The 13183-nt window shown below is 37.5% G+C and overlaps 1 protein-coding gene across 2 annotated transcripts; it reads right to left on the bottom strand.

Annotated features, from left to right (window-relative positions):
* Positions 1-266: 266 nt before the first annotated feature.
* LOC138850969 (pigment-dispersing hormone 1 peptides-like) lies at positions 267-4306 on the bottom strand. 2 transcript variants are annotated; one of them, XM_070080880.1, is made up of 3 exons: positions 4211-4306; positions 2045-2141; positions 267-473 (listed from the first exon to the last, which is right to left on the bottom strand). In XM_070080880.1, exons 2-3 carry the CDS (start codon positions 2135-2137, stop codon positions 327-329), a joined length of 240 nt encoding a protein of 79 aa, XP_069936981.1. In that variant the 5' UTR covers positions 2138-2141; positions 4211-4306; the 3' UTR covers positions 267-326. The 2 variants fall into 2 exon arrangements, with proteins under 2 accessions (XP_069936981.1, XP_069936980.1); XM_070080879.1 differs by having other exon boundaries at positions 268-473; positions 2045-2138; positions 4204-4306.
* Between the last annotated feature and the right edge of the window lie 8877 nt (positions 4307-13183).

The raw sequence follows: 13183 nt of genomic DNA, 5'->3' as shown, positions 1-13183 counted from the left end.
GAAGATTATGCATAAGTAGGACACATAAGTAGTACCTTATTTAGAGACTTTTAGCTTGGAGATCAAGCTCTTGGAAGTGTCCAAATTACTGAGGAGAGGAGTATGTTAAACACATTGAGGGTGTAGTATTCTCACATGTCCAAAAGAGGTCATATTTTGACTAGGATATTAAATAATTTGCTCTTTCTGTGAATGAAATGCCGATATAATTTATAATGTAATAAATATCTCACTCAGTTGCCGCATCTTGTAAGAGAAACTTGGTACAGAACGTATGATCAACACATAATTATTACTTACATTTTAACAGAAAGTTTAGGAAATGATTATCTTCTTCCGGCATCATTCATGACCTTAGGGATTCCGAGAAGGGAGTTGATGAGGCCGGAATTTCGTTTGGTGGGCAGGTCAAGGCTGGTGCTCCAGGGACCTTGAGCCACGCGCATGATCTGGGCTGCTAGTTCAGTCACAACCTGTCATTGGTGAACCAAGGTGGGCAGTGATGGAGTCCAAGTGACGCCATATATATATATATATATATATATATATATATATATATATATATATATATATATATATATATATATATATATATATATATATATATATATATATATATATATATATAAGAAGACATTTTACAATAAATCCAAAAACAGCAAATGAATCTGAAGTTGGGTTTTAGTTTACTGTAAATCATTATCATATTGTGGTCAATTCTGAGGCGGTTCTTCACTCATAGAAAAATTAATAAGCATCCACCCATAAACTGTAAATGATCAACATTTAACATTTTTTTTAAATTAATGATACAAGAATTTCGATGAAAGGAACATTAATCATGAATGACACTGTGTGAATGTTGGATAATTTCTGACAAAAATTATTAGGAAAATAATTGGCAAGTGTCCATCGAGGAGATATACATAGATGGTTTTTGATAAGTCAATGACGTTTATAATTTTTACACACCACTATTCTGGCCAAAAAAATAAGGAAAACACTTTAGTGAAGATTTTAAAAATACTTATTATTAAATGTGTTGTAATTATATTAACAGGTAGAATAAATAAAACATAAATGACTTACAGATGCAGTAGTGATATGTGATATTATAATAATGATGACTAACACTTGCTTACTGCTTAACATGTTACTACAACTCTTACAGATCAGTAGCATATTGATCATCATACACGCCATCACAATCTCTCTCACCATTCTAAACAACAAACACTACCTCTCTCACTACTCTAAACAACGATCTCTCACCACTCTAAATAGAAAGAAAAATTCTCTCACTACTCAAAACACAAACAGCAACTCTCTTACCACTCTAGACACTAGCAAGACCATCACCAATCAACATTTAAGTAGAACCTTCCTCATCACCCATCACACCAGCAGAACATCTCTCACTACTCAGCACATCAGAAGAATCCCTTTCACCACTTATCACGCCTGCAGGACCTTTCTCAGTACCCAAGATACTAGTTGGAGCTTTCTCACCACTAATAACACCAGCAGGATCTTTCTCAACACTAAGAATACCAGATTGATCTTTCTCACAACTAAAACCCCCAGCAGGATCTCTCTCTCAACACTAAAAATATCACCAGGATCTTTCTCACCACTAAAAACACAAGCAGTATCTTTCTCCACTAAAATCACAAGCAGAATCTTTCTCACAACTAAAAACACCACCACAAATAAAACTAAAAACACTCCTGGAAACTCAAGCAGCACCATTTTCAAGACTAAGAACATCAGGAGAATCTTTCTCACCATTAAAACACCAGCAGGATCTTTTTAAACACTAAGAACACCAGCAGAAACATTTTCAACACTAAAAAACAGCAGGATATCTCTCACTACTCAACACACCACCAGGACCATTATACCAACCAACACACCACCAGGACCATTATACCAACCAACACACCACCAGGACCATTATACCAACCAACACACCACCAGGACCATTCAGACCAACCAACACACCACCAGGACTTTTCTTGCCACTCAGCACTGCAGTAAGACTCACCTGACGCTCAGGATATTTGAGATCCTGTGCCTGCGTGAAGACTGTGGCCATCACCAGCATCATCAACACGACTACCATGACGGAACTGTGCATTCTGAAAATATGACTGATATGAAAACAATAACACACATTAATGGTAGACGAAAATAACTTCCAGAGCAGTGTGTGTCCACGGATTTTCTCTCCCTGGCCCGTGGCCTGGTTGGCCAAGCTCTCGCTTCACATGCTGAGGACTCGGGTTCGATTCCCGGCAAGGGCGGAAATATTGGGCGTGTTTCCTCACACCTGTTGTCCATGTTAACCCATCAGTAAAATGGGTACCTGGGTGTCAGTCGACTAGTTTTGGTCGCATTGACTTAATTTGCCCGAAATGCTCTGCATAACAGAGGGCTTTCTGTATAGTAGTGTGTCACTGATGTCAGCTAGGACTGTATACCTTGTACATGTACTTGCAGAGAATAAAGTTATTGTTATTGTTATTAATGCCACTGACTCCTTCTTTAGTGTTATGAACGCCATCGTTAGAGCTGCGAACTCTGTTCTTAGTGTTATGAAATTCTTTATCAGAGTCATAGACTCCCTCGTCAGTATCATGGACTGATTCGTCAGTGTCACAAACTTCCTAATCAGTGTCACAGACTTCCTCAACAGATGATTAAGTACCATATGCAACGTCTATGAATCATTATTTTGCAAACGTTTCTCGATCTAGTGACTTCATCAGTACAAGACAGAGACATAAATGGAAGACTACGGAAGATGATGCAATCAGTCCCTCAACCTAGTAGCGGATGTCTTCCCTGTATAATATTTTGCGAGGCTGAGGGACTGATTACCTCGTCTTCTACAGTAGTCCGTTTATGTCACTGTATTTTATTGTTAAGGCTGTTTGTTGGTGACTTGTCTACAAAATAGAGAGACCCAGACGTTGCATGTGTCTAATTCTAACTCACAAAATCGTAATAACACGAATGCAAATTAATCACTGAACGGGTGGGGCGCTGACCCCCGAAACCCCCCTCCAGGTCTGTCCCCCCTATATCTCTCTTGTCCTCCAGTGTCGTCAGGTTGATTCCCCTTAACCTCTCCTCCGGGATTAGTCTTGCTGAAAACCTTTGCACTATCTCTAGATTCCTGACGTGCCTGATCAGGTGTGGGTTCCAAACTGGTGCTGCGTACTCCAGTATGGGACTGATGTAAACGGTGTACATAGTTTTAAATGATTCCTTACATAGGTGCAGAAACGCTCTTCTTAGGTTTGCCAGGCACCTATATGTTGCAGTTGTGTGTGTGTGTGTGTGTGTGTGTGTGTGTGTGTGTGTGTGTGTGTGTGTGTGTGTGTGTGTGTGTGTGTGTGTGTGTGTGTGTGTGTGTGTGTGTGCGTGTTAATCCCAAGTGGACATAAACTTAGAAAAATAAGTTTCCATAATTTGACCTCCATCTGAGGTCCTCTTTAGCAGAATATCTGCTTTTCACTAAACAATGATTCACAATTTTTGATCACTTCGAATCATTTTACAATAGATGTGATATATTTAGTGTTATGATTCATATAAATTATGATAATCAACTTAATTATAACATTAATAAAAATTATTCTTACGATGTACTGAGATATTTCGTCTTAATAAATTGCTTGTAGATTATTTTCTATAAGTGAGTTAGTCATGTACACTGAATTATAACAGAGAATATAACATTAGAATAATATCAGAGAGAAGTAAATAATGAAGGTAAATGTTACAGGAATGCAATATGAAGCCTGAGTAACCCACTATAATAACATGAATGTAGATAAGCATGTTTATGGATGAACTTGTAATGTGAAAAGACTGACTGATGTTGTAGTGGGCAGACTTCTGGCAGTGTGGCAGACACACAGATGATGATCAAATGTAAATTATGTGGCCAGGCTTTTTGTCAGTATCTTCAACACTATGTGCATAATTGTCCACTTATTGAGAAACATTGAAATAGACAGTATAATAACCTGTGTGACATGTGAAGATATCTTATTAATATTAAGCAAATTTCCTAAAATTTGCCTAGTTCCCAGGCGTTTTGTTTATCCATATGCTTCTGCGCTACCGTCCACAGGATGGATATGGAGTGTACAATAAACTAGCCACTTCAGTGGCAAATTCTCCAAGTGACTTTACCTGTGAGTGAGTAATTGGGAGGTCGGTGGAGATCTGCTGCAGGAAGGCTCCTGGAACCTTAGAGAGCGGTGAAGATATACTGCTGGAGGACACCGTCTAACTGCTGGAGGAAGCCCTCAAATTGTTATATATATTAGCAGTGGCCACCTTATTGCGCATGCTACCTACGCAGATAACGCTGCTTCGCTGACCACTCACCAGAGCGTTGTGCTTTAAATCTTTTGTCCACAAATATCTGTACATTCTTTTTCAACGTGTCTAATTAACCAGCCAGGAAAGCATGACTAAATATCTCGAGAAGACAAAAACATGTATTGTCCATGAATTCAGACAGTAATATTAATGTTCTTATTGAATATTTTGAGCGAGAAAAAACGGAAATCCTAAAATTCTTTTTTTTTTTTCTTTGGCCGACCAAGAAAATTAATTTTGGATCAATAAAAATAAATAAATTCCCAGTAAAAGACTATTGACACCAACGTAATTATATCAACTAAACCTGCGTCATATACAACCAAGCCTGCGTCATATACAACCAAACTTGCGTCATATCCAGTCAAACCTGCGTCATATCCAATCAAACCTGAGTCATATACAATCAAACCTGCGTCTTATCAATCAAACCTGAGACATGTACAACCAAACTTGCGTCATAATTTATACGAAACTGATCCTATGGAGCTAATAATTGGTCTAATTGGATTACCTGGTTTATGTGTTTTTATTAGTCCATACATGTAAGGTAAAGATGGATTAGTTGAACTAAATTGTTTAATTAATTCATCTTTGCCTTTCAGTAGAAGTTTTATTGTTTTATTGAAATTGCTGTTAACGGTTTCTAAGGGATTCTTTCTAAGTTTAGAATAGGTTTCAGTATCATCTAAGAGATTATTCATTTATTCTTGGTATATAACTCTATGTTAAAACAAAACATTCCCAATTGCCCTCAAAGATTCTTTAAGTCTTATGATACACTTAATAATAATAAAAAATTGCGCCTTACCAAAGCAGATAAAATAAATGCAATTGTAATTATGAAAGAAAATGATTACCAAGAAAAAATGAATAATCTCTTAGATGATACTGAAACCTATTCTAAACTTAGAAAGAATCCCTTAGAAACCGTTAACAGCAATTTCAATAAAACAATAAAACTTCTACTGAAAGGCAAAGATGAATTAATTAAACAATTTAGTTCCACTAATCCATCTTTACCTTACATGTATGGACTAATAAAAACACACAAACCAGGTAATCCAATCAGACCAATTATTAGCTCCATAGGATCAGTTTCGTATAAATTGTCCAAATGGCTTGTTAACATTTTGAGCCCTGTTGTTGGTAAAATTTCTAACTTTAATGTTAAAAACATCTTAGATTTAGTTGATAAATTAAGCTCCTTGACTGACTTAAATGATTTTAACATGGTTAGTTTTGATGTTACTTCCTTGTTTACGAAAGTTCCTGTTGATGATTTATTAAGTTTCTTATCTGAAGAACTCGTTAATTATGATTTACCATTACCAGCTCCTATCATCATTAAACTTATTAAACTTTGCATTGTTGATGCAAAATTTGTATTTAATGATAAGTTTTACACTCAGAAATTTGGTATGGCAATGGGAAATCCTCTTTCACCTGTTCTTAGTAATCTATACATGGAATTTTTTGAAACAAGATTGCTTAACACAATCCTCCCTAATAGAGCAAAATGGTTCAGATATGTTGATGATATTTTATGTCTTATGCCCAAGAATGTAGATATACACCATTTCCTTGGCAAATTAAATAGCTTAGCCCATTCTATAAACTTTACTGTTGAGTTTGAGAAAAATAACTCATTGCCTTTTCTAGATGTTTTAATTATTAAGAGTAATAATGAATTCAAATTGAAAATTTACAGGAAACCTACAAATAACTGTTCCTATGTACACTATTATTCTTCCCATCAAGATAGAGTTAAACTGTCTGTTTTCTCATCAATGTTTTTGAGAGCTTTATGTATTTGTAGTCCAGAGTTCATAGATGAAGAAATATCCAAAATTTATGAAATAGCCATTGATCTGAAATACCCGAGAAATGTAACTGATAAATCATTTAAAATTGCTAGAAATACTTTTTACAACCCAAAAAGGGACAACCAACCTTATTCAACTAAAAATATGTTGGTTCTTCTTAAGACTTCTAATATTAAAGTTGCATTTAAAAATCTTGATACAGAAAAAAAAATTGATAAAGAATTCCCCCCAAAATGCTGACGGATGTGTCTATAAGATTCCTTGTAAAATTTGCGATAAAGTCTATTACGGTCAAACTGGTAAAAATTTCGAACTTAGATTAAAACAACATAAATATAGCATTAGAACTGGACAAGATTCCAATGCTCTATTTATTCATGTGAGAGATTTTAACCATCCAATTGATTTTCAAAAGGATGAGAAAGTTTAATCAAGCAAGTCCATGGTTGACAGAAATATAATTGAATCTTGTTCCATAAAAAGCAGTTTTGAAAATAATATGAATATTTCCTTAGGTTTATATAAATTAGACTCCTTTATAATTAATAAAATTTTGTTAGAGTTTAATACATTGGACAAATAATAAACCTTATTTCTTGGGTAGAATATTTTGTTAGTGGGATGTCGTGAGGACCTGTCTAGTTGGACCAGCGGACCTAGTGCAGTGTTCCTCTTTTCTTATGAGTCAGGTATTGTCGCGCGTCAGGTGTTTCTTTTTTGTGGGGGTTGACTGTGAGGTGTAGTCTAAGCCCTTTAATTGCCTTCCTTTGATGTATTACTTTCATAGTTCCTTGACAATGTGAGTAGTCACGAAAGCGCTTGGAATTTCACTACTTTTTCACAGTGGTTGTTTTGCATATATAAATATATATAGATATAGATATATATATATATATATATATATATATATATATATATATATATATATATATATATATATATATATATATATATATATATATAAAGAAGAAAATTGTCAAAGTGGGAAGTCTGAATGTGCGTGGATGTTGTGCAAATGATAAGAAAGAGATGATTGTGGATGTTATGAATGAGAAGAAACTGGATGTCCTGGCTTTAAGTGAAACAAAGCTGAAGGGGGTGGGAGAGTTTCAATGGAGAGGAATAAATGGGATTAGGTCAGGGGTTTCAAATAGAGTTAGAGCTAAAGAAGGAGTAGCAATAATGTTGAAGGATAAGCTATGGCAGGAAAAGAGGGACTACAAATGCATAAATTCAAGGATTATGTGGAGTAAAATAAAGATTGGATGTGAAAAGTGGGTTATAGTAAGCGTGTATGCACCTGGAGAAGAGAGAAGTGTAGAGGAGAGAGAGAGATTCTGGGAAATGTTGAGTGAATGCGTGGGGAGTTTTGAATCAAGTGTGAGAGTAATGGTGGTTGGGGATTTCAATGCTAAAGTGGGTAAAAATGTTATGGAGGGAGTAGTAGGTAAATTTGGGGTGCCAGGGGTAAATGTAAATGGGGAGCCTTTAATTGAGCTATGTGTAGAAAGAAATTTGGTAATAAGTAATACATATTTTTTGAAAAAGAGGATAAATAAATATACAAGGTATGATGTAGCACGTAATGAAAGTAGTTTGTTAGATTATGTATTGGTGGATAAAAGGTTGATGGGTAGGCTCCAGGATGTACATGTTTATAGAGGGGCAACTGATATATCAGATCATTATTTAGTTGTAGCTACAGTTAGAGTAAGAGGTAGATGGGAAAAGAGGAAGGTGGCAACAACAAGTAAGAGGGAGGTGAAAGTGTATAAACTAAGGGAGGAGGAAGTTCGGGCGAGATATAAGCGACTCATTGGCAGAAAGGTGGGCTAGTGCAAAGATGAGTAGTGGGTGGGGGTTGAAGAGGGTGGAATAGTTTTAAAAATCCAGTATTAGAATGTGGGGCAGAAGTTTGTGGTTATAGGAGGGTGGGGGCAGGAGGAAAGAGGGGTGATTGGTGGAATGATGAAGTAAAGGGTGTGATAAAAGAGAAAAAGGTAGCTTATGAGAGGTTTTTACAAAGCAGAAGTGTTATAAGAAGAGCAGAGTATATGGAGAGTAAAAGAAAGGTGAAGAGAGTGGTGAGAGAGTGCAAAAGGAGAGCAGATGAAAGAGTGGGAGAGGCACTGTCAAGAAATTTTAATGAAAATAAGAAAAAAATTTGGAGTGAGTTAAACAAGTTAAGAAAGCCTAGGGAAAGTATGGATTTGTCCGTTAAAAACAGAGTAGGGGAGTTAGTAGATGGGGAGAGGGAGGTATTAGGTAGATGGCGAGAATATTTTGAGGAACTTTTAAATGTTGAGGAAGAAAGGGAGGCGGTAATTTCATGCACTGGCCAGGGAGGTATACCATCTTTTAGGAGTGAAGAAGAGCAGAATGTAAGTGTGGTGGAGGTACGTGAGGCATTACGTAGAATGAAAGGGGGTAAAGCAGCTGGAACTGATGGGATCATGACAGAAATGTTAAAAGCAGGGGGGGATATAGTGTTGGAGTGGTTGGTACTTTTGTTTAATAAATGTATGAAAGAGGGGAAGGTACCTAGGGATTAGCAGAGAGCATGTATAGTCCCTTTATATAAAGGGAAAGGGGACAAAAGAGATTGTAAAAATTATAGAGGAATAAGTTTACTGAGTATACCAGGAAAAGTATACGGTAGAGTTATAATTGAAAGAATTAGAGGTAAGACAGAATGTAGAATTGCGGATGAGCAAGGAGGTTTCAGAGTGGGTAGGGGATGTGTAGATCAAGTGTTTACATTGAAGCATATATGTGAACAGTATTTAGATAAAGGTAGGGAAGTTTTTTATTGCATTTATGGATTTAGAAAAGGCATATGATAGAGTGGATAGAGGAGCAATGTGGCAGATGTTGCAAGTTTATGGAATAGGTGGTAAGTTACTAAATGCTGTAAAGAGTTTTTATGAGGATAGTGAGGCTCAGGTTAGGGTGTGTAGAAGAGAGGGAGACTACTTCCCGGTAAAAGTAGGTCTTAGATAGGGATGTGTAATGTCACCATGGTTGTTTAATATATTTATAGATGGGGTTGTAAAAGAAGTAAATGCTAGGGTGTTCGGGAGAGGAGTGGGATTAAATTATGGGGAATCAAATTCAAAATGGGAATTGACACAGTTACTTTTTGCTGATGATACTGTGCTTATGGGAGATTCTAAAGAAAAATTGCAAAGGTTAGTGGATGAGTTTGAGAATGTGTGTAAAGGTAGAAAGTTGAAAGTGAACATAGAAAAGAGTAAGGTGATGAGGGTATCAAATGATTTAGATAAAGAAAAATTGGATATCAAATTGGGGAGGAGGAGTATGGAAGAAGTGAATGTTTTCAGATACTTGGGAGTTGACGTGTCGGCGGATGGATTTATGAAGGATGAGGTTAATCATAGAATTGATGAGGGAAAAAAGGTGAGTGGTGCGTTGAGGTATATGTGGAGTCAAAAAACGTTATCTATGGAGGCAAAGAAGGGAATGTATGAAAGTATAGTAGTACCAACACTCTTATATGGATGTGAAGCTTGGGTGGTAAATGCAGCAGCGAGGAGACGGTTGGAGGCAGTGGAGATGTCCTGTCTAAGGGCAATGTGTGGTGTAAATATTATGCAGAAAATTCGGAGTGTGGAAATTAGGAGAAGGTGTGGAGTTAATAAAAGCATTAGTCAGAGGGCAGAAGAGGGGTTGTTGAGGTGGTTTGGTCATTTAGAGAGAATGGATCAAAGTAGAATGACATGGAAAGCATATAAATCTATAGGGGAAGGAAAGAGGGGTAGGGGTCGTCCTCGAAAGGGTTGGAAAGAGGGGGTAAAGGAGGTTTTGTGGGCGAGGGGCTTGGACTTCCAGCAAGCGTGCATGAGCGTGTTAGATAGGAGTGAATGGAGACGAATGATACTTGGGACCTGACGATCTGTTGGAGTGTGAGCAGGGTAATATTTAGTGAAGGGATTCAGGGAAACCGGTTATTTTCTTATAGTCGGACTTGAGTCCTGGAAATGGGAAGTACAATGCCTGCACTTTAAAGGAGGGGTTTGGGATATTGGCAGTTTGGAGGGATATGTTGTGTATCTTTATACGTATATGCTTCTAAACTGTTGTATTCTGAGCACCTCTGCAAAAGCAGTGATAATGTGTGAGTGTGGTGAAAGTGTTGAATGATGATGAAAGTATTTTCTTTTTGGGGATTTTCTTTCTTTTTTGGGTCACCCTGCCTCGGTGGGAGACGACCAACTATATATATATATATATATATATATATATATATATATATATATATATATATATATATATATATATATATATATATATATATATATATATATATATATATATGTCGTGCCGAATATGTAAAACTGGTCAATTAGCAAGAACTCATTTAAAATTAAGTCCTTTCTGAAATTTTCTCTTATACGTTTAAAGATATATTTTTTTCATTAATGTTAATGTAAAAATTTTTAACTTTGCACCAAAAGTATCTTAGAAAACTTACCTAACCTTATTATAACAAGATTATTATTATTATTATAATCAAGGGGGAAGCGCTAAACCCATAGGATTATACAGCGCCCGGGGGGTGGATGTGGAAGGCATTCAGGCTTAATTCGGGGAACTGGAGCAAAGATCCAATTCCCTAAATCAAGAGCCCCTCACCAACATCAAGGAACCTTCCATGAGGGGATTATAACAAGAACAACTCATTTTAGCCTAATCCAACTAAATATATTTTAGATTTGTTTACAATAATTTAATACTAAACAAACACAGTGAAATATATTTTTTTCGTTAGATTCGGAATGATTTTGGCGAAATTATTGCATACACAAATTTTCACTTGTCCTATATGGCAAGATGAACGTTGCTATTTAAGCCAAGACCGCAAGTTCTGCCTATTCGGCACGACATATATACATATACATTCATGCAAAACAACCACTGTGAAAGGATAGTGAAATTCCAAGCGTTTTCGTGACTCCTCACACATTATCAAGGAACTATATATATAAACAATCGCAGACAGGCGATCTTACCTATGCAAGACAAGAAGCCACAGGTGCGTGGAAATCTTTAGCTCAAGTACTTTCGCACTTCTCAGTGCGTCATCAGGAGCTATGCAATGTTGCAAGGCTGCAACTGAAGGAGTGAGGGGAAGTTTTTCCTCAGAATAGCACAGAGTGGGCCTGTCGCCTCCTCCTGACTCTCTTAGACTGTGGATCGTGGTCTGCGTCACACCCACCACTGCCGCCATCCCCCACATATGGGCAAGAGGGTTTCGAGAAGTAAATATGAAATTACACGGTATGAAAGTCAGACCTAGGGTTTTTCTAACCATTTAGAACAGGTCCTGTGACTTGAGAAAATACGTTTCTCAGGGGATATTATATATATGGATTGCTATTATTCTCTGTAACCTATTTAATTAATAAGGTTCAGCTATGTTATAGAAGCCGTTGTCCTGGTTGAAGTTTTTGGATACAGAGATGAGTGATGATTCCAGGATTTTTCGGTATTGAGTGTTGTCTTCTCTGGCGATAAGTCTTGAGTTTCTGTAGTTTATTAAATGGTTGTGTGAATTACCGTGTTGTACACAGGCATTCCTTGTATCGTCAGACCTGCTTGCGTATTGGTGTTCTGAAATACGTGTTTCGAGGTCTCTTGATGTTTCGCCCACATAAAATTTGCTGCAGCCATTACAAGGGATTATGTATACCCCTGCAAAGGATGGAAGCTTGTCCTGTCTATTACTGGTAATGTCCTTGATGGTCGTAGTTGTGGAGGTAGATACTTGGAATGAGGTATTGGAAAAGATCTTGGAAACGTGTTTGGCAATGGAGTTGGTGGGGAGGACTATGTATCTCTTCTCGGCAGTGTCTTCTCTGGGTGTGTTGAAGATGTTTAATGCCCGTCGTCTGCAGTCTCTGATGAAGTGACGAGGATAGTGAAGTTTAGAAAATACTTGTTCAGTTATAGAGCATTCTTCCTCCAGGAACTCATTGCTGCAGACTCTGAGTGCGCGCAGGAAGATGCCTATAATTACACCACGTTTAGTTTTGGTGTCGTGGTGAGAGTAGAAGTGGAGAAGATCGTTTTGGTTGTTGGGTTTTCGATAGACTTTAAAGAGCAAAACAATGAAAGTAACAGCAAAATTAGGTAATGAAAGACTGGATATCAGATAGGGACCATGGAAGAAGTGAATGTGTTCACATATCTGGCAGTGGACTTGTCGCCAGAAGGGTCCATGAAAGACAAGATGAACCATTAGAAATGAGAAGGAGAAAAAGTTGGCGACAAAGAATGTTATACATGGAGGCAAAAATGGAAATGTATCAAAGTATAGTGGTATCAACACTTACATTGGTGTGAAGTATGGGCTGTAAATGTTGCAGCAAGGATAATGGTGGAGCAGTGGAGATGTCGTGCCTGAGGGCAATGTGCAGTGTGAATATTATGGAGAGACTTGATAGTTTGGAGATTAAGAGGCGTGTTGGGTTACTAAAAATATTATCCAGAGGGTTGGAGGAGGTACTTAGGTGGTTTGAGCATTTAGAGAGGATAGAGTTAAATAGGATAACTTGAAGACTGTATAAATCTGTTAGAGGATGGTCGGACTTGAGTTCAGGGATGGTGTGGACCTGGAGTCTACCTACCTGGATGGTGTTCCGGGGATCAAAATCTCCGTGGCCCGGTCCACGACCAGGCCTCGCAGTGGATCAGGGAGTGATCAACCAGGCAGTTACTGCTGGCCGCACGTCCTGCACGTTCGCACGTGCCTGCACTCTGATGGAGGGGATACGAGTTGTAATGTATGCGCGCTTTGGGCATGACGGTGATGATGCGAATGATGGTGAAAGTGTTTCTTCTTTTTTGTCCCATCTTTCCTTGGTAGGATACTGCTGGTGGGTTAAACAAATAAATATACAACGCTAACTTGCCCAACAGGCCAAACTCCCTTAAAATGTATG

Source organism: Cherax quadricarinatus, unplaced genomic scaffold (genome assembly GCF_038502225.1).
Source record: "Cherax quadricarinatus isolate ZL_2023a unplaced genomic scaffold, ASM3850222v1 Contig1172, whole genome shotgun sequence".
Taxonomy (NCBI): Eukaryota; Metazoa; Arthropoda; class Malacostraca; order Decapoda; family Parastacidae; genus Cherax; species Cherax quadricarinatus.
The sequence above is the reverse complement of the archived record's forward strand: the minus strand, read 5'-3'. Positions and strand labels throughout refer to the sequence as shown.